This window comes from Poromitra crassiceps, assembly GCF_964638095.1.
Source record: "Poromitra crassiceps genome assembly, chromosome: 5".
Lineage (NCBI taxonomy): Eukaryota > Metazoa > Chordata > Actinopteri > Beryciformes > Melamphaidae > Poromitra > Poromitra crassiceps.
The window spans coordinates 19419019-19445531 of NC_139642.1; the positions used below are offsets into that span (position 1 = coordinate 19419019).

Genomic DNA, 26513 nt, shown 5'->3' on the forward strand with positions numbered 1-26513 from the left:
ATTTTTTTTTTTTTTCACGATATGAGATTTCATCTCAACGATACATATCGTGACGTTTTACTATCGCGAAATTTCGTGGGACGATATATTGTGACACCCCTACTGAATAGCCATTAAATCATTCCTATTTTTATTTGCTAAAATGCTTCTACCAATATGCACTTGTCTAACATCTGAAATGTCAAGAATAAAACTAGAACAAAACTTTCAATACAAGAGCTATTTGGTTTCCAGCATGAGACATTTGAACATCATTTCTATGCAGCATTATTCAGCCCAAGCCACAAAATCGCAACTAGGTCCATTTGTCACGGGTCGAAGAATGGCCGGAAAATTAACCTGGCTTTATGAGTCAGGAAAAAACGCCATCACGAGAGAGCCTCGTCCAATTCCGGTTCGCCCAGGTAAAACCCAAAGAACCGGGAATTTCATGGAATTCAGTCATTCTCATGAATTCATGAATTCCCATTTTTATAAGCTAGTGGTCAAGCATAGCATTTTACTCCTGTTAAAAAAAATGGCTGGAAAACCCTTCAACTAACACATATATTTATAAAAAGAGTCTGTTGAATTAGTACACCTTAATACTGTAATTCCATGGCTGAGGAGAAAAGGTTAGTTATACATACTTCTTTTAATATTTAATCATAACAATCTTAATCTAATTCATATGAGAGTGTGTTGAAATATTTAGCGTGACTTTTACTGTGACAAATTGGCTGTCATGCTGTACCACCTGCGCTGATCCTTGCTGGCAGGAAGCTAAAACCACCGCGGCTTCTTTCCTGTCTGGTTTCAAAGAGCTTCAAAGACGTCTTGTTTTGCAGAGACGCTTTGCAAGAAGCGCTGTTGCCTTGGCGTTAAAACCACATTGAATACACCGAAGCACCTGTGTCACCTCAATGGAAAAACACATGAGTGAACTTTGGGCTAGGTGTTTGTGTCCCATTCTTGCACAGGCTGCAAAAATGTGTGAAGGAGGTCATGGGTCGGGGGGGTTCAGTAAAACATTTATTACATCAGTAGGATATATAAGCACAATATGCATTTCAAGATAAAAATAAGTATAAATGAAATAAGTATAAATGATAAGGTATCAAAAATAATAAGGACATAATTGTAATATTGCAGTAATTAAATTCATTTTAGCTAAAACCTTCTGACTTTATACCTTTCTTTATATCTTTATACCAGGACTCATAACATGGTCTTGGGAGTTTTTTTTACCTTCAAAATCCACAGTCTTCTTTCACATGAGCAAAGCTTTTAAATTTCAAAAACATAATTTCTGTGGTGGCGGTGTGTGTGTGGCCCGCTCCTCCATTTTGGTTTCAGTTTCACGTTTTTCTTTTAGCAGGGTACAAATGAGGAAATGTTTGCATCACTGACAGGCAGAGAGAGAAATGTTATCCATTTAAAAAGTGAGGAATCTTATCATGTCCGGCCAGTACAGTAACCTCTTTCCCTGCAATTGCACGCATGCAAGACCAGCTTCTCCACAGCGTGGATGGCGTGACCGCAGTCAATGGCTTAACCAGAGTGGACAATTCTGACATAGGCTATTGAAATAGGCTAGAAGTAAAATCACACACATTCCTACCCTAGAAACAAATATTTTTAGATGTGTAGGCCTATGTTATAGCCTATATGAACGAAACGTCTAATTACAGTAAGCACACGCTTTGGGACATCACTGCGTAATTGTGCGGCGGCCCTCTGTCTCATTCTCCCCTCCCTCTCTCTCTCTCTCTCTCTTCCCCTCTCTTTTCTGTCTCTTTCTGTTAGGCGTGGGTTTTTTGGACTCAATGGCAGAGACAGACAGAGACAAAAATAGCAAGTTTAACAATGTTGGTTTATTCAAAGTTATTGGCTTGGTCCGGCTGGACTAGATACCCAGCCAGAGAGCTGGCAGGCTGAAGTCCAGGCAGGCAGAGAGCTGGCAGGCTGAAGTCCAGGCAGGCAGAGGGCAGGCAGGCCGACCAGTGAGGATTGGAGCAGGTAGCAGAAGTTTAGGACAGCAGACGTTTCTCTCTGTGTAGCTGAGTTCATAATCTGGCACTGTCTTGGGAGTCTGGGCTGGTTATATAAAGCCGCTTGATTAGTGATGACTGGCAGCTGTAGTAGCTGGGACCCAGCTCCCACACACCTGGCTCCAATCCTGCAATCACAACACAAAGGTGGGGGGGGGGGGTAGAGAAACTAGGAGGCAGAGGATGAGGGCATGGCACTCTCTCTGTTTCTCTGCTCTCAGCAAGAAAGAAGCTGGTGTCACAGACCTGATGGCAGTGATGCTGTGGCTTTTAAGGGGAGTGATCTCACCTTGTGAATCCTTTATGGGCATAAACACGCCTATGGAGGTTTGCGCCAAGATGACGTGAAGCGCAGCGACACTAAAAGTGGTTTATCTCGAGAACCATTCATCGGATCGACTTCAAACTCGCGGGGGCCTGTCTCACGGACCGTTCGTCCGATCGACTTAAAGGTGGGGAGTGTGCTGCTGGGAACCCAACAGAGTGCAGTGCCGAATTTCGTGCATTTCGGCATAGCATCACCTACTGGCAACACAAAAGTGGTTTATCTCGAGGACCATTCGTCCGATCGACTTCAAACATGGGGAAGTGCGCTGCTGGGAACCGCCCAGAACAGACCCAGACCTTACATACACAACAGAATACCGGGCCGGAGTCCCATCTATTTATTTATAATCACTATCTATTTATTTATAATCATTATCTTGTCTCTGTTCAGCTGATGAAGTCAGGTTGGTGGGAGGAGCCAGCCGCTGTGATGGTGTAGTGGAGGTGAAGAACCAGGGAGACTGGAAACCAGTGGATGACAAGTATGAGTGGAACCTGAAGGCAGCAGGTTTAGTGTGTGGACAGCTGGACTGTGGCTCTGCTGTTCACACAGAAAGGAGAGAGGAATCGTCAGAAAGATCTGTATGGCAGATCGATCGTCATCACTGTCTTCAGTATGCGTCTACACTGAAGAGGTGTATACTCTCATGGTCTGGACCTTCCTCTCACAGCCTGCTGATCACCTGCTCAGGTAACATCATCAATGACATCAACTATGACAGTAATGTTTCCAGTCTCTTCCTTCCTCTGTCACAGTGCAATCAGTGGAACTGACCAATGAATATAAAATATATTTTTGGAACTTGCTCAATTGTTTTTTAATAAAGAGCTGTTAAAATTCCAATCTCTCTCTCTCTCTCTCTCTCTCTCTCTCTCTCTCTCTCTCTCTCTCTCTCTCTCTCTCTCTCTCTCTCTCTCTCTCTCTCTCTCTCCAGAGACTGTGAGGCTGGTGAATGGGACAAGTCTGTGCTCAGGCAGACTGGAGGTGAAGTCTAACCAGACGTGGTCCTCAGTGTGTGAAGCTGACTTTGACCAGCATGACGCAGAAGTGGTCTGTAGGGAGCTTGGCTGTGGGGCTCCTTCAGTCCTCCAGGGGGCGCTCTATGGAGAAGTGGAGGCTCCAAGGTGGACCAAAGAGTTCCAGTGTGAAGGCAGTGAATCTGTTCTCCTGGACTGTGGAACCTCAGGCTCAGCTAGAAACACCTGCTCACCTGGCAAAGCTGTTGGACTCACCTGCTCAGGTAGTAGATGAGCTGCAGCTTGGACTTGGCTTTGTTTCTGTTCTAATCCAAGTGACTTCTCTTTGTTTACTAATTACTCTCTTCTCCCTTGTTCAGTTGATGTTGTCAGGTTGGTGGGAGGAGCCAGCCGATGTGCTGGTGATCTGGAGTTGAAACAAAATGGAGACTGGAAACCAGTGGCTACCAGGTTCTATGATGAGCTCTGGCACTTAGAGTCAGCAGCTGTAGTTTGTAGACAGCTGGACTGTGGCTCTGCTGTTCACACAGAAAAGACAGAGCGTTACACCTACACACCTGTATGGAAGATCACACCTTCCTGTTTTAATTCTGGGTCTTCAATGAGGGACTGTGTACTAACACAGTCATTCACAATGGAATTAGACAGGCTGTCAATCACTTGTTCAGGTAACAATCAATGACATCAACTATGACAGTAACAATGTCTGCCACACATTATGTCTCATCTCACTTTTGTATTTACTTTACAGGCCAAAGGTGTCGAACTCAATTTCATCCACATCAGCATTCTCAAACGGCCGGTTAGATGTAACATGATATAAATGTATCAAACCTACGTATCATATTACATCATTGCCTCTGATTAGATTTGTATTGGTTCTTAGTAATGATGACTTAATAATAACAAGCTCTGAAAACAGAATTATAGGAAAAATAATGACAGACTAGTAGCCTACAACTAAGAACTAGTTGACTTGATTTTCAACCATAGCCTACATTGCAGAAAAGACACACCTTGATTTAAAAATGAGAATTCTTTGTCATGGTTTTATTGGGCTACATAATTCCCGACCATACAGGTTTGTGGTGTGAGGTAACAGTAGATTGCTTTTGATAAAGTTGTGACGGTGTTGTGCCAAGCTGCCTCTCCCCACCCTGTGAGCCCCATGGCCGGCCCAAAACACCCAGGGCACCGACCCACCACCACCCCACCACCCAGCCTGCCTACCCGTCCAGCTCCCACCTTCTCCGGGGAAGACCCCCCTCCAGCACCCGGCGCACTAGCCGAACCTACACATGCCACAATTAAGCACCCCTCCACGTGCTACATACAGACTCCCGCCCCACCAGACCCTCGTTCCCCTAATCCAATTCAAAACGCAAATCACTTTTTGGCACAACACCTGCAGTGTCCGGCCAGTACAGTAACCTCTTTCCCTGCAATTGCACGCATGCACGACCAGCTTCTCCACAGCGCGGATGGCGTGACCGCAGTCAATGGCTTAACCAGAGTGGACAATTCTGACATAGGCTATTGAAATATGCTAGAAGTAAAATTTCACACATTCCTACCCTAATAAAGAAACAAATATGTTTAGATGTATAGGCCTATGTTATAGCCTATGTGAACGAAACGTCTAATTACAGTAAGCGCACGCTTTGGGACATCACTGCGTAATTGCGCGGTGGCCAGCCGCGGCGCCAGAGGGGGGCTAGGGGGGGCTTTAGCCCCCCTGAAATTAGCCAAGCCCCCCCTAAGCCCCCCCTGGAAATTTCTTTGGAGAAAAACAAAAACTTAATGTATAACAACTAAACTAGGCTAATACATCATAGTAGAAGTGAAAATTCCCAGCGTCCTTGAACACAGCATTTACACACCTCGTGGCTGTCTGAGAACCGGGCCGGCCCATTTTTTATGGAGGGGTTCTCCCCCTACTGGCAAGTGATTATGGCGCGTATTATGGCATGGTGTGATAGAAGGACCTCCCCTCTGCTCTGCTCAAAGTGGCCTGCTCCATCTCATAGCGTCTCTCTCTCAACCGGTCCGCGGAAGTTAAATTTCATTACATACACATGTCAATATCTACGGAAAATGGACATAAAACAAGCATCTATCGTTAGTATCGCGCGCCTTTATATTGATCAAGCGTTTATGTTGATGGCCATCACAAAGGAGATACTTTATTTTGCTTTGTACACGGACTGGACTGGACAGCACAGGACTCCTCAGGATCGAGCGCACTGATGTTAACAGCCAGGTAGGCTGCCAGGGCATGGAATTTATATTTGATATACATAATGGCTTTGTTAAGACTGCGTTGCCTACTGTGCTGTTGTGTTTTTTGGCCGCCATGCTCATGCGTGTGGTGTGAATGTGAACATAACTGTCATTCTCCCATGAAAGTTTGTTGTTTTAGATCACAACTTCTGCATGGGAAGTGGGCGCCTCTTATAGGGCAGGCCCCGTTTGTAGCAGGGAGGCAATGGGTCCCATTTTTATAGTCTTTGGTATGACTCGCCCGGTGATCGAACTCACACAACCTCCCAGTCTCAGGGCGGCCACTGAGCTGGTTTTGATAAAAGTATCAAAAAACGCCTCAGTCACTATACAGTCTTGTTGTCACTGGCGTGATTGTTATATAGTGCAATCTATCAATGGTTCTATTTATTTTTTACTCTGGCACAGACTATTGATGAATGGATGTGCCTGTGTATGTGGCATTGTTTATTTACATATAGCCTATATGCAGTGATTAGCCTAATTTGTCTCTAAAATATAGCACATTTTAAATCTTTTGTGTAAATTGTGAATATAAACTCTTGATTTACCATCTAAATGTGTGTGCTGCATATAGCCTTGTGTAACTGGACTCATCAGTCTCAACATATACAGTGTGACATAGGGCTAAATACACAGTCAGTCTTCAGCTCATTGAAGCACTTACATGCATAATGTTGGGTTGGCGATTTGGCTCTCAAAGGAAAAGCAGTGGGCCCTCCTTGTCTAATAGTAGAGCCTAATTCACACCCTATCATATTATTCTAATTTCTTATATTAGTGTTTCTCAACCTTTTTACACAAGTACCTGAGAAATTACCACCATATGAATGTATGAGAGGGAGGGGCCCCCGCGTACCACCAGTGGTACCTGTACCACAGGTTGAGAAGAGAACCACTGTCTATTTATGTAGAAAAAGTTAGCCCCCGCTGTAAATATTTAAGCCCCCCCTTAGCCCCCCCAGGCACAATTGGCTGGAGCCGCTACTGGCGGTGGCCCTCTCTCTCTTCCCTCTGTTGTTCTCCCCTCCCTCTCAGCCAGTGTTGGGCAGTAACGCGTTACTTAGTAACGCGTTACTGTAATTAGTTACTTTTTTAGTAACTAAGTAATATAAGGCGTTACAATTTCCAAAACAGTAATTAATTACAGTTACTAATCCAAGTAACGCATGCGTTACTGCGTTACATGATTGCCTGCCAGAATGCAGTGTTTTCTATGTAAAAGAAAACATTTTATCCTTACGGACTCAGTCTCAGTCAGGTGGACCGTGAGGACGCCGACGCACACATATGGGCCAAACACCAAAATTTCACATATCGGTACCACTCAAGTGGGCAAATTCTAATCATGATTTTTGAACATGTATATATCCATAGATGATATTTTAGCCTTTCCAGAATGGTAGCTTTCTCACGGTTATCAGTTCATGAAGTTAGCCAGCCCCTACAATAATTTGGATTCTAGGTGCCGATGCATATCCTATTCTAGGCTCTTTTTAGGACCTTTACTCATGTTTGATGAGAATATCTTTGATATAATTTTAAAGGGTAGCTTCCTAGCTTTCATTTAAGCTCAGTTTTGTGTCTCTCTGACAAATACAGAGGTCACAGGAGCTCCTCAAACTGTCAGTGACATTCGTTTTTCCACAATTTTCGTCTAAACTATAGTTTTATTTCAGCACTGTGGCATCTAACATCAGAGATACAAACAACAAACACTGGAATACTCACAGGACTATAAGGATTCAGACAAGGTATCATGTGCCCATACTATCCCATCGTGAGGGGTGAATGTGGCCCTTAAGGTAGAAGAATGACTTCTCAAGGGAAATGAGCCAGAGCCCTAAATTTAACAAATCGGTACCAGCCAGGTGGGCAAATTTTACTTGTGATTTTTTTAAATTCATATACATCCCTAGATTATGTTTTTATATGATAGACCTTGATGACTGGTAGCTTATTAGTGGTTATGGCCTCTTAAATTATGGACTGCTGTCGTTCAAAACTAGGAAAGTGCCCTCCCTGGAAATCATCTTTCTTTCATTATCCGTTGCCTATAGGGTGTGTCTGGACTACTGTTAATATTACATAGATATAGGCAAACTATCCTATGATATTGTACATACTATACTATACTATACTATACTATACTAGATATACTATGCTTGTCTACTGAAGTGGCACATTTCTCAGTCAAAAACAGAGTAAATTGACACGTTTCTCACTCAAAAATAGTTTTATTTGTGTTACATTATATGAACAGCCACATTCAAAATGTTTCCAGTCTTTCAGGACAATATTAGGACAATCTACCCTCCCTGAGACACCATGCCACCCACGAGGGCAACACCATCATCGTCATTCACATCTGAGTGTGCTGGTTGGCACATTTTTGTAGTTTGCACAGGTTTGTGCACTTCAGACCATTATTGAGACCTGTGCACTCTGGTGGTTTGCACGACCTCACACACTTGCAGGAGAGCAACTGCAAAACGGTCTGGTGCTGGGGAACCGCACATCCACTGGATTTCAAGCTGCCCCTCATCGTCTGTGGTCCACCCATGGTCCTTGGGGCTTGGTACAGATGGCTGGGTTTGAAGAGACCGTCTAGAGATTGCAGTCTGATCTTTTGCATGAATGGAATGCATTAATAGCCAATCCTCAAATGGTGGAAGCTGGCTGGACTCGACCTCCCCACGTCTGGTGCAGAAAAGTTGGTATCGGAGGAGGTTGACATCTGTAATGTGTGTAGAGGGTACATATACGTAATACATGTGGCACATGATTTCCAGCAGCTTCTTGAAGAGCTCATTAGAGACATCCCAAGCATGGCCGAGCTCAAGGAAGGCTTCTTGATATGTCCTGTCTGTTCAGGGTGCCCACTTTTCCGTGTCCTGCAAATACGCTGACAGTGTTGCAGCCAGTGAACGTGTGCATGCCAATCAAGGCGCCAGCAATACTATTGCCGCGTGATTTGCATAGTTTGGTGATGTCCTGGAACATTGTCTTGTTCTGTGTTCCACATTTTTGGTACATTGGGCATGGGATGTCCTTGCTCCAACCCAGAGTCAGTATAGCAGGACATCTGTGTCTGCCATGATGATCACTGCCTTGAAGCCAGACTCTGCTACATGGAGAGCATGCATTAGCATGCAGGTGTCAGCTTCTTCCTGAGAGGATTTGAGCTGTGTTACCTCCTCCCATTGGTTCCTGTTGATTTTGAAGCGGACTACTTCACAGGTAACATATAAGGCCTTGTCTTGTAGTTTCTATCTGTGTTTGGGTCCTTTCCATTCCTCAAACAAGAATTTGATCAGACTGACTTTGCTGGCAGCGCTGTAGAGCAGTTTCCTCCACTGCTGGATGTTGTGGCTGGAATCATGCAGGTTAGCTACATCTGGCGGGGCAACAGTTGCAGTTGACAAGCTGACAAACTCATATTGATCTGGACTGAGTGGATTCACAAAGGAGTTTCCCATGATATCAACAATGGACTGTACTTTAAGGACCATGGGTGGACCACAGATGATGAGGGGCAGCTTGAAATCCAGTGGATGCACGGTTCCCCAGCACCCAGGTGCCGTCTTGCAGTTGCTCTCCTGCAAGTGTGTGAGGTCGTGCAAACCACCAGAGTGCACATGTCTCAATAACGGTCTGAAATGCACAAACCTGTGCAAACTACAAGCATGTGCCAACCAACACGGTGAAGAAGAGCTTGCTGCACAGCTGACAGACTCAGGTGTGAATGACGATGATGGTGTTGCCCTCGTGGATGACATGGTCTCAGGAAGGGTAGATTGTCCTAATATTGTGTTGAAAGACTGGAAACATTTTGAATGTAGCTGTACATATACCGTAACACAAATAAAACAATTTCTGACTGAAAAGCGTGCCAATTTACCCTCTTTTTGACTGGGAAATGTGCCAATTTAGTAGACAATTAAGTATAGCATATATATTTATCTAGTATAGTATAGTATAGTATGGTATGGTATGTATAGTATCATAGGATAGCATGCCTATATCTAGACATGTAATATTAACAGTTAGTAGTCCAGACACCCCAGGGAGAGGATATAATGAAAGAAAGATGATTTCCCATAATTCCCATAAGTCCATAATTTAAGAGGGGTGGTTAAGCACTAATAAGCTACCATGGTCATAGGAATTAAAAAAAATCACAAGTAGAATTTCTCCACCCGGATGGTACCGATATCTTACATTTTGGGTTCTGGCCCGTTTCCCTCAAGAAGGCATTCTTCTACCAAATTCAAAGGGCAAAATTCACCCCTCACGATGGGATAGTATGGGTTCATTATACCTTTTCTGAATCCTTATAGTCCTATGAGTATTCCAGTGTTTGTTGTTTGTGTCTCTGATGTTCCTAGATACCACAGTGCTGAAATAAAGACTATAATTTAGGCGAAAACTGTGGAAAAATGAATGTCACTGACACTTTGAAGAGCCCATGTGAGCTCTTTATTTGTCAGACAGACACACAACTGAGCTCAAATGAAAGCTAAGAAGCTACCCTTTACAATGTTGTCAAACATGTTATCATAGAACATGGTTAAAGGTCCTGAGCCTAAAATAGGTTATGGATCAGCACCTAGAATCGAATTTATTGTAGGGGTTTGCTAACTTCATGAGCCGATAACTGTGACAAAGCTGCCATTCTGCAAAGGCTATCATACTAAAATATCATCTACCTGTTCAAAAATCATGATTAGAATTTGTCCACTTGGGTGGTACCGATTATGTGCAATTTTTGTGTTTGGCCCATGGACTAAATAGGGGAAAATAAGAAAATGTCCAATAAATATGAAAAGCTACTCCTGTGGAAAGGCTATCATATATTAATTTACTTATATTGACCCTATAAACAATTTAGTATAGGTAAAGTTTTGCCCACCCATATGGTACCGATATCTGGTCTGGCCCATGGACTAATATACGCATAGTGTGTGTGCGCGATACAGCGTCAGAGCGTGCGCGCTGGCTTTCAAAACAAACCGAGTCAGAAGAAGGAGACAGCAAGAGAAACCCGGGCCCCGTTCCAATACCCATACTTCCATACTATTTAGTAGGCAAAAAAAGATTTAGTATGTCCCAATACATAGTATGTCAGATGCAGTATGCCAAGAGTACCAGGATGTTGTACTACATCAGCTCCTATTTCGGAGTATGCATCGATGCATGCTGCTTCAGCCAAACTTCCCCACAATCCTTTGCGCAGCAGGAATTTATGTCTTCTTCTTCTTCTTCTAATGTTTTATGGCGGTTGGCAAACAACTTTTTGTGCATTACCGCCACCTACTGGAGTTACGTCGCACTGACTGAGCTGCGTGTTCATGAATGAGATAATTAACTTTAAGAAAGCCTTGAAATATGTTAAAACCAAACAAGCATGGTGTGTACCAAAACATGCATATCTTGATTCCTGTTTAGATCTCTGACTTAATGTTTTTGCTTTATTTATTTTATTTTGTTTATTTGATTGTCTGTTCCAATTTTGTAAATGTTTAGTCTGAATTTTTTGTATAATGTACTGTTTGTTACTGCCAGACTTTGTTTATTGAATTAAAAAAAAAAAAAAAAAAAACTCAAATGTGGCGCTGCGGACGTCGGCGGAAGTGAGCAAGAGGTCGGAGTTCAGGAAGCTCACGTGACGACAGATGTAGTGTGTCCCAATAGTATGCATTTTGCATGCATGCTGCACACTACAATCCATACTTTGTGAGGGCAGCGGCAGTACATACTACAAGAAAGAAGTACAAGTATGGGTATTGGAACGGGGCCCTGGCTACCTCGAGAGAGAATATGCGGGGATGGAGGCTAAATTGAAGGCGACGCTGGGTGAGGTAGACTTGGGTGTGTTCACTGGATTAACAGATACACTTTGGGTAAGTCAGTGTTGTACACAGTTACTTCCTAACCTTCTCGTAAAAGCCTTTCTCACCGTAGTCAGACGGGCCGGCCCAGGGAATGTTGACAGATCATCACTTTTCTTTCAGCAACGAAGCTTGAAACGTTTGCATTGAGGCTGTTGTATTACCACTCCGAGTTTCCGACAGTAACAGCATCTTTCACTCACGTTATCTGACTGTGTGACTGTCTGATTTCATTTCGTGTGAAGCTAGCCAGTCTTAACACACCACTTCCTGTTCTTTCTAACCGAATTTCAAAGTAAAATGCCTTTGGCTTTTCGTTTAACATAGCCTATATAATACCAAAGCGAAAATAATTAATACAGTGACATGCTAGACGGTATTTGGGGTAAAAAATAAAAATAAAAGTAACTAGTAACGTAACTAGTAACGTACCTAGTTACTTTTTGAAAAAGTAATCAGTAAAGTAACTTTTATTACTTTTTTAAGGAGTAATCAGTAACAGTAACTAATTACTTTTCCAGAGTAACTTGCCCAACACTGCTCTCAGCAAGAAAGAAGCTGGTGTCACAGACGTGATGGCGGTGTATGTGGCATTTGTCACATACATGTGACAAAAGCCACACAATGTGGCTTTTAAGGGGAGTGATCTCACCTTGTGAATCCTGTTAATATGGGCATAAACACGCCTATCGGGGGTTTGCGCTGAGATGACGTGAAGCGCAGCGGGCTGACACGCCCACAATTAGGGCTTTGCACGGCGCTATTCCAGCGCAAAACGGGCGCTAATGCAATATTACCGCTGTTGCGAAGATAGGGCCCTAAGTGTTTTTTGCTGTCATTACTAACCTACAGCCGTGTATAACACAGGGCACCGTCGCATCCCTCCTCAGGTTCCTCTTAAAATATTTCTTGCAATGCAGTGGAGAGCAGTTTATCGTGAGAACCGTCCGTCCGGTCCCATCGACTTCAAACTTGGAGAGTACGCTTTTAGGGGGAGCTGATGGAGTGCAGTGCCGAATTTCATCCAATTCGGCAGAGCGTCACCTACTGGCAACACAAAAAGTGGTTTATCTCGAGAACCATTCATCAGATCGACTTCAAACTGGGGGTGCGCTGCTGGGAACCTCCCAGAACCGACACAGATCTTACACACACAACACAATACGGGCCGGAGTCCCATCTATTTAATTATAATCACTATCTATTTATTTATAATCATTATCTTGTCTCAGATGATGCAGTCAGGTTGGTGGGAGGAGGCAGCCGCTGTGCTGGTGTACTGGAGGTGAAGAACCAGGGAGACTGGAAACCAGTGGATGACATGTATGAGTGGAACCTGAAGGCAGCAGGTTTAGTGTGTGGACAGATGGACTGTCCTTAGCAAAAAGAAGTTTATACAAGTGTACAATTAGTATACTTTACTATACTTATTTTAAACTTAAAATGAGAGAGTATTTCAGTTTACTTTTTATATACTTATCAAATATATACTTATCAAAGTTTTACTTAAGTATACTTACACTTGAGTATACTTATACTTAAGTGTACTTACACAGTATACAGTATACTTACACTTAAGTATACTTATACTTGAGTGTACTTACACAGTTTACAGTATACTTACACTTAAGTATACTTTTACTTAAGTGTACTTACACAGTTTACAGTATACTTACACTTAAGTGTACTTACACAGTATACAGTATACTTACACTTAAGTATACTTTTACTTAAGTGTACTTACACAGTTTACAGTATACTTACACTTAAGTATACTTATACTTGAGTGTGCTTACACAGTATACAGAAAAGTCTAAGTATACTTGGCTTATACTTGTACTTAAACTTGTGATTGAGATACACACAAGAAAAGTATAAATAAGTATTCTTGCCTTATACAGAAAGTATAAGTATACTTCGCTTGTAGTTGATTTGTTTTATTTGAAGTAGGCTACAGCAGTTCTGCATATAACATGGAAAAATCAGGATATCACAATAAATCCCAGATGCTTATTTCCATGTGGTCCCTTATAGCCTATTAAATACTTCTTCAGACATATCGGTTTCTTTGAGGTAGTATACACCATACACATTTGGCTGATTTTATTAACAATTCTTCCATGTGTGAGAGTAGCAGACTTGATGTATACTGGCTGCTAAGGCAGTACCAGAATATATGGAGCGCTTGAGTGATGTCACTAAGCACACAATTGCTCAACTTCACATCACTGATGACATCACTCACTGATGACCACCACTGATGATGTCATAGGTGTGATGATGTCATAGACATTGTGACATCATCAGTGATGATGTCATAGACATTCATTCATTCGAATGAATGAATGAATGGTATCATCAGAGGGACAATTGAAACAGAGAAACAAACAGACAAATAGAGCCCATGCTCCCTTTTATAGGCACAATTAAAGCAATACAACTGTGCCTTTTGCTTCGCCGGAAATTATGGTGGTGTCCAGAGATGGTTTCCAGAAGTACACAACCTGCCTATGACCATCCCCTGATCACAACCCACTGCCATGCAAATATTCAGTACAATGACACCTGGGGTGTGGGTGTGAGGTGTTTTCCAGGACTTTCCAAGTGGTTCCAGGACTTGATGAAGTGCCCATGACCTTCCCCAGATCATAACCCCCTGCCATGCAAGATTTCAGCCCAATCTGACCTGGGGTGTGGATGTGAAGTATTTTCCAGGTGGTTTCCAGGATTTTCCAGGACTTTCCAGGTGGTTCCAGGACTTGGTGATGGACCCATGACCTTCCCCAGATCCTAACACCCCGCCATGCAAAATTTCAGCCCTATCCGTCCTGGGGTGTGGGCGTAAGGTGTTTTCCATGTGTTTTCCAGGATTTTCCAGGTCTTTCCAGGTCTTTGCAGGTGGTCCCAGGACTTGATGACATGCCCATGACCTTCCCCAGATCACTACCCCCCGCCATGCAAAATTTCAGCCCTATCCGAACTGGGCTGTGGGCATGAGGTGTTTTCCAGGTCGTTTCCAGGATTTTCCAGGACTTTCCAGGTGATTCCAGGACTTTACAATCTGCTCATGACTTTCGCCAGATCATAACCCATCTCCATGCAAATTTTCAGCCCAATCCGACCTGTAGTGTTAGAATAGAGACAGATACACCTATAGTGGTATGGTCAACATTCACTACTTTACTGAGCTGAACGGCTGGCCGAGTGGATAAGACACAGGACAAAGTGCTGAAAGGAAGGGGCCCTGAGTTCGAATCTCACATTTTCCTACTTTTTCCTTACACTTAAAGTATACTACTAGTATACTTACTTAGTATACTACTAGTATACTGAATTGGGCCGATTTAGTGCCAATTTAGTGTCAAGAAGTAATAGGCAAGTATACTTGGACTATACTACTAGTATATTGATATTAGTGTACTTGGTGCAGAAAGTATACTGAATTGGGCCAATTTAGTGCCAATTTAGTGTCAAGAAGTATTAGGCAAGTACACTTGGAGTATACTACTAGTATATTGATATTAGTATACTTGGTGCATAAAGTGTACTTGAGTATATAAGTATACTTGCATAAAAGTACACTTGGAAATACACTTGGTCTTTACTTAAGTTTACTTGATAAAATAAACTTGAAGTATACTTCTTTTTGCTAAGGGCTGTTCACACACAGAAAGGAGAGAGGAATCTTCAGAAAGATCTGTATGGAAAATGGCTTATGCCTGTCCTCAGTGTAGGTCTACAGACACTGAAGAGGTATATACTCCGATCGTTTAGGACTTCCTCTTACAGCCTGCTCATCACCTGCTCAGATAACATCATCAATGACATCAACTATGACAGTAATGTTTCCAGTCTCTTCCTTCCTCTGTCACAGTGCAATCAGTGGAACTGACCAATGAATATAAAATATATTTTTGTAACTTGCTCAATTGTTTTTTAATAAAGAGCTGTTAAAATTCAAATCTCTCTCTCTCTCTCTCTCTCTCTCTCTCTCTCTCTCTGTCAGGATCGGAGTTAGACGTGTGGATCTATTCGCGGGTAGTTGACGACCACGGGAAACTTGGTAGGTCTGGAGAAGCTGGGGTGTTGTGGAACTTGGTAGCTTGATAGCGGGGGCTGCACTGTTCGAGGTTTTGGGAACGGTTGCAGAGAGATTGCAGAAGTTGCTGGTAGCAGAAGTTGCAGGTTGCAAATGTTGCAGAGATTGGTATGATCCTAGTTTAGATTATGAATCACTGGCCGGGACCTGCAGGAACAGGCCCTTATAGATGTGAATATGACATCACCTGTGTTATGACATCACCAGCGAAAGGCATGAAGACGCTTATGAATCATGACATCATCAGTGATTGATGACATCATAGTAGGAATGACGACGTCAAAGTAGGAATGATGACGTCATCCTAACAGTTTTCTCCCCTCAACGGACGTCACCTGGCGTCCAATGAGGCCATCAAGGATGGCATCTGGGAGACAAAAAATCCGTAGGTTCTGGTGGAGGTGCTCTTCCGCAGGTGGTTAGACGCAGGTGGTTAGGCCCCAAAGGGGGTGTAAGAGAGTGAGCTGCTCTTCAGCAGGTGGTTAGATGCAGGTGGTCAGACCCCAAAGGGGGTGTAGGGCAGTGGAGGTGCTCCTCCCTAATACAGGATATCGAACCCATAGATGGACCGATACGTAGATAGAACTTCCACCGGGTCCGGTGGATCCTCTGGGGCCGGCCATCCCCCGGGGCACGATCCAAACACGGGAGGCTGGAGACCATCAAAAGGGTCAAATGCCGCCGTCACCGAAGGCAGAGCCACAGGGGGATCTGACTCAGCGAGGCCTGCCCTCCCGACCTGTAGTACCTCCTCCTTTAAACGCCTCTTATTTCTTCTTGCTCTTGACCGAGGGCTGACGACACTACGGGAACCTCCCAGCATGAAGCTGGAACCTACGTGTTGGTCAAGGACAGGAATTGGCTGCTGCTGGGGTACGGGTTCAGACTCGGCGAGGGGAAGGTCCACAGGTTGTGCCTCAGGTACAGGTTCAGACTCGGCGAGGGGCAGGTCCACAGGTTGTGCCTCAGGTTGTGCCTCAGGGCCAGCAGACTCGGAGGCCCCCTGCGGGGGGACGGAGCCGATCTGCAGGCAGCGATTGAACCTCCCAATGAGACGGTCGACAGTCCTCTCCAACTCGTTAACCCTCTTGGAGACACACTGCCACTCCTGGGTCCTGCAGGGAGCGCTACCCAACCGTACAGATCTTTCGGCTGGACACGTAGAGTCTCGATCCACTGAGAGTACCACGGGCCGGCGAGCGGTGGGACCACTTACTGGACGCCGGGAGCAGGAGGAGAGGTAATGCCCGGCTCGACCACAGTACAGGCAGCTCCGGGTGTCCAAACGGCGCTGCCTCTCCTCTGGTGTGATGCGAACCCTGCCGGTCAGATCACGGTACAGATGGCTGCTGGTACAGATGTCGGCCGGCTGCCCCTGCTCTGGGATGACGCGAACTCCCCCCCAGAATATGCCCTTAGCAGCTGGAGGCGGCCGAGAGGCAGAGCTAGAAGCAGGTCTGGAAGGTCTGGAAACCTCCGGAACGACGGCGCGCTCGGAAGCTGGGGCAGGAGGGGCAGAAGGCTGCGGAATGGCACCCTGGGGGCCTAGCCCGTCGAGACGATCTAGCCTGCTCGCCAGGAGGGCGAGCTGATCCTGGGCAGTGGAAGCTATATTCTGGATTGTGCTAACCAGGCTGGATTGTGCTAACCGGCTTCATAACTCTCCCTCTCTCCCTCTCTCCCTCCAGAGACTGTGAGGCTGGTGAATGGGACAAGTCTGTGCTCAGGCAGACTGGAGGTGAAGTCTAAAAAGACGTGGTCCTCAGTGTGTGAAGCTGACTTTGACCAGCAGGATGCAGAGGTGGTCTGTAGGGAGCTTGGCTGTGGGGCTCCTTCAGTCCTGCAGGGGGTGCTCTATGGAGAAGTGGAGGCTCCAATGTGGACCAAAGAGTTCCAGTGTGAAGGCAGTGAATCTGTTCTCCTGGACTGTGGAAGCTCAGGCTCAACTAGAAACACCTGCTCACCTGGCAAAGCTGTTGGACTCACCTGCTCAGGTAGCAGAGGAGCTGCAGCTTGGGGTTGGATTGATTCTGTTCTAATCCAAGTGACTTCTCTTTGTTTACTAATTACTCTCTTCTCCCTTGTTCAGTTGATGTTGTCAGGTTGGTGGGAGGAGCCAGCCGATGTGCTGGTGATCTGGAGTTGAAACAAAATGGAGACTGGAAACCAGTGGCTACCTGGCTCTATGATAAGCCTATCTGGCACTTAGAGTCAGCAGCTGTAGTTTGTAGACAGCTGGACTGTGGCTCTGCTGTTCACACAGAAAAGACAGAGCGTTCCACCTACACACCTGTATGGAAGATCACACCTTCCTGTTTTAATTCTGGGTCTTCAATGAGGGACTGTGTACTAACACAGTCATTCACAACTAATGTCAGGCTGTCAATCACTTGTTCAGGTAACAATCAATGACATCAACTATGACAGTAACAATGTCTGCCACACATTATGTCTCATCTCACTTTTTTATTTACTTTACAGGGCCAGAGGTGTCAAACTCAATTTCGGAATAGGAAAAATAATGGCAAACAGACAAGTAGTATCCTATAACTAAGAATTAGTTGACAACTAAGAACTAATTAGAATTAGAATTGTAATGCACAAATTGTATTCTTTGATAGCTCTCGCGGCCCACGTAAAATCAGGTGTCGGGCCGGATTTGGCTTTAGTTTGACACATGTGATTTACACTCAGTACGTTTACTTGTTACTTGTTGTTTGTTGTTTGTTTGTTTGTTTGTTTTTGCCCCCCCTTCCCCAGGTTTCAAGTTTTTCAGATATAAATTTGATCGTACTTTTCAAGCATTGGAGGAAAAAACTGCCATTTGTAATTTGCTCATTCCTGCTCTTTCCTGATTATTATGAATTATGAATTATTAACCCATGAATTATGATTAACCAGGACTAAGATTCTTCTTTCAAACACTTGTGCTTGGAGATATAAATTATGAATGCTGGACTTATAAAACATTATAATATCCACCACTTATAATACTTTATAAACCTTCTTATAAGTTGTTATGCATGATTATAAACATTTATAAAGGGTCTTATAAAGCTTTATAAATGCATTATAATGCCTTATGAATGTGCTCATAATGCGTTCTAGACATGACCTTCATAGAAAGTGTCACCGTAAATTTCTTCACTATTGTGGAGCAGTGTGCTCAGACCGAAAAGGGCTCTGCTAATATCTATGAACTTCAGTTTACTTTTAAAACTTACGTTCATCTTCTATTAGCTTTCGCCCTTTTAAAAGTTTTAGGTTCTACTTTCTCGATCAAAAAGGGCAGAGCTTGATGTAGTCAACGCACACTGCGACACAACTGGTCCAGGTGGCTGTCGACAGATCATTAGCTCAGGTCTGTGACATATGAGGTCGTCCTAGGCCACACCTCCCTGAGAGGGGAGGGACCAGAGTACCCCATTTTGGTGCACCTGACTTCCCCAGCAGCTACACTTGGGGAGTAGGTGTGTTTATCCAAAAATAAAGTATAACCTGTGGTTTAAATAGGCAAAGTATTATTATATTTCCAGCCTATTTCCATGCTTTAGAGAGAGAGGAACGCCTCTTCGTAGCATGTTCAGTTATGATGAGTCATGTCTGCTCCCACAGGAAAATCTATTTTGAGGAGGCATACATGTACATTATTTCCCTCCAATCAACACATGATTTGTGGGAGTGAAATAATCACCTTTCAATGAATCCCTTGAGACACCTTTGTTAGGTAGAAGCAGGTAAGGAAAACCAGACTTTAGGTTTTTATGAGGCCGCTGTGCAGATGTCCGTCAGACAATCTTTTTCAGCAGGGGCATCAAGAAGCTACGGCCCTGGTGACGCATGATCTGTGATCATGTGAGGGTTCGACTTCTGTTACCGTAAGTTTTTTTGTGATGGCCCCATAAGCCAGTGGGAGAAGAAACCCGCTGCGTGGGAAAAGAGAAACCGGTAACCCGACCTTGTAATGGACAACAGTTGTCCATCTGGTGGTTTGCTGTGCATAATACAAAGTGCGCCCGTGCGTGTCCTTGAGCACCAGCGGTGCGGGACAGACTCTGTTCTAGAGGACTTGCCGCAGTTACAGGAGAATTCTGTTTTTTTTTACATGGACCTTTTTTCCAGCTTTATTTATGCTTTATAACTCGCCCAGAGCAGACATTTCTGACAATTATTCACTATGAATACTCACTATGCATAGTGAGTATGCACAGTATGCACAGTTACCCCTAGTTTTAGGTCTTTCAATGAAGGACACAGAAAAAAATTATTATAGCATACAAGTGTGGTGAAATAGGCATTTTAAGACCATAGCCTCCTGTCTGTAGATGGCGCTACAACTGGCGTTCTAAGCTTGAGTTCCCATGCCCCACCCCTATACTATAAGAATGTGAGCAGCTCTCCAGAAGACAGGAGACTGAGCAAGCAACTCTGTTGGTAAGATCTCTGAATATGACGTGTTGTCCGCCCCGCCCATTTCCAGGCTAAGTTCATTGTTATGTATCTCTCCTGGGTTGTGACCCAAGTCCGATCTGGATTCCCATGACCAGTGATTAACCAGTGTTGACTGATTTAGTGTGAATTGACAAAATAAGGGTTGTACATGGGTCAAGTAACCCTGGGCCAACCCTGGTCATTGGTCTGAAAGTGGTATCCCCATCTCTCTCTCTCTCTCTCTCTCTCTCTCTCTCTCTCTATCTCTATCTCTCTCTCTCTCTCTCCAGAGTCTGTCAGGCTGGTGAATGGGACTAGTCTGTGCTCAGGCAGACTGGAGGTAAAGTTTAATCAGTCGTGGTCCTCAGTGTGTGAAGCTGACTTTGACCGGCAGGATGCAGAGGTGGTCTGTAGGGAGCTTGGCTGTGGGGCTCCTTCAGTCCTCCAGGGGGCGCTCTATGGACAAATGGAGGCTCCAATGTGGACCAAAGAGTTCCATTGTGAAGGCAATGAGTCCGTTCTCCTGGACTGTGGAAGCTCAGGCTCAGCTAGAAACACCTGCTCACCTGGCAATGCTGTTGGACTCACCTGCTCAGGTAGAAGAGTAGCTACAGCTTGGATTTGTCAAAATTTCTGTTCTAATCAAAGTGACTTTATACTAATTACTCTCTTGTCTCTGTTCAGAGCCTGGTGATGATGCCAGATTGGTGGGAGGAGCCAGCCGCTGTGCTGGTGACCTGGAGTTGAAACAACATGGAGTCTGGAGACCAGCAGTGGCTGACTGGAGGTCTGACTGGAACCTGGCGTCAGCAGCTGTAGTGTGTAGGCAGCTGGACTGTGGCTCTGCTGTTTCTACAGAAAGGAGAAATGGTTCCTCAAAAAGATCAGTTTGGAAGATTCATCCTCACTGTAATGGGTCTGAGTCTGCTCTGAGGGAGTGCTCCGTAAAGATGGATTCGTATTGTAGCTCTTCCAGCCTGGATCTGATCTGCACAGGTAACACTGAGCAGTGACATCACATCCTCAGCTGCATCAGTGACAGGCTGCTCTCTGACTCCTCTGTCTTGCATGTAGCAGTTAGGCATTAGGATATCACTAACATGTATGCTCAAGTCTTCATCATCTCTGTGTTTACAGATCTGCTGGTTCAGCCAATCATCTCCCTCTCTACAGAGCTGCTGGTTCAGTCAAACATCTCCCTCTCTACAGAGCTGCTGGTTCAGTCAAACATCTCCCTCTCTGCTCAGCCTAACATCTCCCTCTCTCCCTCCATCGATGGGGTCTCCGAGGCCCAGCAGCAGGGGCTTCAGGTGTCCAGGGGCTCCAGCTTCACCATCAGCTGCTCCATCCAGCCACAGTACCCAGGAGGCTCCTTCTACCTAATCTCCACTGCCTCCAACACAGCATACAACCACATCCAGCCACCTGTCAATCACTCTGCCCTCCACACAGCAGTCAACCAGACCCAGCCAGCTGTCAATCACTCTATCCCCCACACAGCACACAACCATACCCAGCCAGCTGTCAATCACTCTGCCCTCCACACAGCAGTCAACCAGACCCAGCCAGCTGTCAATCACTCTATCCTCCACACAGCAGTCAACCAGACCCAACCAGCTGTCAATCACTCTATCCCCCACACAGCACACAACCATACCCAACCAGCTGTCTCTGCCCTCCACACAGCAGTCAACCAGACCCAGCCAACTGTTAATCACTCTGCCCACTTCCTGTTTCCTGCTGCAGAACACGCCCACCAAGGGATCTACAGCTGTGTTTATCACATCTATGTTTTCTCTCATAACTTCTCCTCTGAGAGCCAGCCCCTCTCTCTCACTGTCTCAGGTAAGCTGCAGGAGAATCTGACGCGTTTTAGACAACATTAACTTTGTCTTTAATCGGAGATGTTGTTCTCATGATGTCAGGTGATCTGATGTAATTAATCTGTTTCAGCCTCTCCGGCAGATATCATCATCAGACATGTTGTCCTGCTGCTGACTGTGGTGTTGCTGCTCACAGTCTTCACTGCCCTCTGTTGCTACAAGGTACTGAACATCTTTATCCAGTAGAGCAGTAGCCTGGGTTTACCCAGGCTAGTATAGCAGGGGTTCCCAAATGTGAGAATGCCGCGGCCCACTTTGAAATCTGGAAATCTTCTGGGGCCCACCCAACCCTTTAATCACAACTCTGATCAACACACCATACTAAGATGATGTATTTCCCCATATGTTTTTTTGGGGGCATAAGGGAAATTAATAATTAATCCACATACAAAAACATTTCAGCAAAATACCCAAAAGCAGATTGCCAACATTTTCTTCCCCCCTTACTCATCAGAAGTATTTTCTGAGATAAAATGTGATGAGCAACAACAACAAGAAATCAATCCACAAGCTATTAATGCTATAGGCTGTGAGAAATGCTAATATATCTGTAAAGGGGAGACTCGTGGGTACCCATTGAACCAATTTTCATTCAGATAAATTGATCTGAGAGGTCAAGGAACCCCTTTGAAATAGTTTTCCCTAACCAAAATTTAACCTACAGTATGTTTGGAGCGTTATTTAGCCGACAAGCAAGCATATTATGCTCGGTACCAATGGGTCCCTTAGGTCTTCTAGTTTCTTCTGATATCTCCACGGTATCTTCAAAAATGACCCTGCTACAGCCATTATATATATATATATATATATATATATATATATATATATATATATATATATATATAGAGAGAGAGAGAGAGAGAGAGAGATGTGATCCATGTTGTCATGTCTCTGCAGGCCAACAGGAGGCAGAACCCAGGAAGAGAAGAGAACATTGAGCTGGTTTATTATAACCTCGGCGGTTCCAGTGCTGAAGGCAGCCCGGATTATTATAACCTGGATGGTTCCAGTTCTGAAGGAAGAGAGGACATTGAGCTGGATTATGATGACGTGGGTGCTGAAGGAAGAGAGGAGAACATTGAGCTGGATTATGATGACGTGGGTGCTGAAGGAAGAGAGGAGAACATTGAGCTGGATTATGATGACGTGGGTGCTGAAGGAAGAGAGGAGAACATTGAGCTGGATTATGATGATGTGGGTGCTGAAGGAAGAGAGGAGAACATTGAGCTGGATTATGATGACGTGGGTGCTGAAGGAAGAGAGGAGAACATTATTGAGCTGGATTATGATGACGTGGGTGCTGAAGGAAGAGATGAGAACACTGAGCTGGATTATGATGACGTGGGCGATGAAGGAAGAGAGGAGAACATTGAGCTGGATTATGATGACGTGGGTGCTGAAGGAAGAGAGGAGAACATTGAGCAGGATTATGATGACGTGGGTGCTGAAGGAAGAGAGGAGAACATTGAGCAGGATTATGATGACGTGGGTGCTGAAGGAAGAGAAGAGAACATTAAGATGGATTATGATGATGTGGGTGCTGAAGGAAGAGAGGAGAACATTGAGCTGGATTATGATGACGTGCGTGATGAAGGAAGAGAGGAGAACATTGAGCTGGATTATGATGACGTGGGTGCTGAAGGAAGAGAGGAGAACATTGAGCAGGATTATGATGACCTGGGTGGTTCCAGAGTTGAAGGAAGAGAGGAGAACATTGAGCTGGATTATGATGACCTGGGTGGTTCCACTTCTGAAGGAAGAGATGATAACATTGAGCAGGATTATGATGACCTGGGTGGTTCCAGTGCTGAAGGAAGAGAGGAGAACATTGAGCTGGATTATGACGACGTGGGTGGTCACAGTGCTGAAGGCGGGCATGATGAAGAGGCAGCAGCCCAGGGGACAGAGTAGGATTTCAAAGGAGCTGGTGTCACTTCCAGATGGATCCCTCAGCTCTCACACAGTCAGCCGTCCATCATCATCAAACCATATGGGTTTTACAGTGACAGCTGTTCCTTTTAAAGTCCCGCTGAAATCACAGCAGGAAAAACAGGAAGTCAGGACATTTTAGTGTAATCGACCTTCCTCAAACTCCCAGTTTGTAATGTGGGAAAACAAAGAGTGCTCCCTGCCTGGCATGTGGCAAGAGAGTGCCACAGGGATGACATACTTTGGTAGGTTAACCCGGAAGTTAAAGGGATTTTTGAATGGGATTTGGTTAGATGCCTGAAATATGGGCTGTGGTTAACGTTAAAGTTCATGATACTTAGGCCTTTGTGTCCAGCAAGATAATCTTCACAAATGAACGTCACTTTTATCATTTTTTGAAGAGTTTTCTGGTGATCGTGATTTCAGACGATTCCATTTACGCTTCAGAAATCCTAACGCGTTTTAGGACTCATTTCTGCGGTACTCTATGCAGGTGTTGAATGTCAGGAAGACACGCAAACCTGTGAAAAGATTTGTGTTTGTACTGACTGGCTGTGAAGTCCCAGCCTCCACCAACTAGATCTATGATTGTCGCCTGCATACCATCTGGTCTGGATAAGACTTTCAGCTTAATGCTAGGCACAACACTCATTTGTATATTGCTTTATTTTGTTATTATTAATTTTGTTATTTATAACTTCTCCTGTAAACACCTTGTGTCACTTCAACTTTCTGCTTCAGGTGAAGATTTTGCCTGAATTAAAAGTTTGCATGGTCCGTTCTTGATGACATCAGGGCCCAAAAGACTTATTTAACCCATTGATACCTGATGCAGCATTTGTGTGTATATCCTTCATTTGCTGCATCAGGTATCAATGGGTTAAGACCTTTTTTGCTTTCCACTATAAACACGTAAAAAATGTTTTGTTGTATATTGCTGTATTTTTCATTTAGTTACTTATCACTTCTATCCTGTGAACTTCTCATGTAACTTCAGTTTTGTTAATTCTTTATTTAAATATTTTTGCTTGAATAAAAGGTTTGCCTTTTTTTGGTCATGTTAATCGTGATGTGAAATACGGTTTCATCTCTGGTGACAATATGGAAACGTATAACGTTAGACACCAGGCTTGCAGAACAAGGACGTTAACGCAGGCGTCTGTAAATATTCAACTCTCTCTCTCACTCTGCTTGTGATTGTGCGTGTGTGTGTGTGTGTGTGTATATGTGTGTATGTGTGTGTGTGTGTGTGTGTGTGTGTGTGTGTGTGTGTGTTCCTGCTCATCTCTTTGTCCGTTTTTTAGCCACAACTGACAAATATAGCCTAAAAAAATTGTCAGACCCCCCCTAGGGGCCCCGGACCCCCTGTGAAAGACCCCTCACTATAGCTTATTCTAGCTAACACCGATGGTGGACACAGAGAATCTGTCTTCAAAGTGTATTTATTTCATGTTTCACATAGTTCATGGTGTCATTTGTACAATATTCATTTACATGTGTGCCAGTGTAAAATAATGCAGTGATATACAGTACAGTAGCCTATAGCTAAACTCATTTAAAAAATTTACATAAATGAGGTACAAAAGGTGAACTGTGCTCTTGCTGTGTGGATACGTGTCAGTGTGGAGCCTGGCAAGTGAAGCAAGAATGGTTTAAAAAAATTCTGATGGTAGAGATGGGGTCTGAGAGATCACAATTATTTGATTATTATTGATATGTGCTGTAAATGAACAGTGAGTTATTATATTATTTACCTTGGAGTGAGTCATGCACCTTTCTAAGTAATGTCCATACATTAAAACAGAGTGGAGTGTAGGAGAGTGCAGAGCCATAGAGATATAAGAGTTGCGTAATCTCCATTCACTCCAATGTTGTTTTTGTTTTTTTGTACCTCGCAATAGTAATTGTATATGATCAGCTTTATTTTATGCATTCAAACATACTTCCAGGAAATATCTCCCAGCACACACTATAGACGGTGTTCACAGAATCGTGCTGCTAGGGAACAGTTTGGAAACTTATGTCCTGTCAGTTATAGAGAACCGCAGGAATGAGTCCGTAAGTATACTTCCGGGTTCATCAGGGGGAAAGTGAATGGGATTTTACAATGAGGATTTCACTTAAATGCATAAGATAAGGTCTGTGGTTAACAAAAGTTTATGGGAACGCGAATTTGGGTTCAGCAGGATAATCTTCACAAACGTTAATAACTTTTATGACTTTGAACATACATTTTTAAGTATTTGACGCATATTATGGCATTTCATTGGCAATAAGGATAATATTCCCGTGTATTCACGGAATGTAGATGAAGCATTCTGTTATAAATATAAGGTGCTATAATTTAGCATAGAGATAATTATATCCACCCCAGTAACTGAATTTAATTCCAATAAGTAGGCCTATTCATCAGCTTTATTAGCCAAGTACGACGTACACATACAGTGGTAGACGGATCAATAAGCGTGCCTTACCGCAAGCTGTGTATTGACGCGCGGCGGCATTAAAACTAATTGAGGTGTAGTTGCACCGTTGACCACCAGGTGTCATCTGTGAGCATCCTTGAGATCAAGTGTTGAATGTGACACAATAGGGCGCGCCGGGAAGAAAACAAAAGGTAATTACGGCAGCTAAATAGGCCCCAATATAGCGTTAAAATAAAATA

General features: G+C 44.1%; 2 protein-coding genes across 2 annotated transcripts in view; both read left to right on the plus strand.

Moving 5' to 3' along the window:
* LOC310776364 (uncharacterized protein) overlaps positions 1-12887 on the plus strand; it is a gene marked incomplete at its 3' end in the record, with an annotated part of 53889 nt that extends 41002 nt beyond the window's left edge. The window contains exon 8 of the mRNA XM_083636560.1: positions 12739-12887. Within this exon, the coding sequence (XP_083492686.1) occupies positions 12739-12887 (149 nt within the window). The remainder of the gene's footprint in view (positions 1-12738) is intronic.
* Positions 12888-20904: 8017 nt separating this feature from the next.
* Positions 20905-24649, plus strand: LOC310777555 (uncharacterized protein). The gene is made up of 4 exons (XM_083637922.1): positions 20905-21032; positions 21174-21881; positions 21990-22081; positions 22817-24649. The coding sequence occupies exons 1-4, from the start codon at positions 20987-20989 to the stop codon at positions 23828-23830; spliced, it is 1860 nt and encodes a 619-aa protein (XP_083494048.1). The 5' UTR covers positions 20905-20986; the 3' UTR covers positions 23831-24649.
* Positions 24650-26513: the final 1864 nt, after the last annotated feature.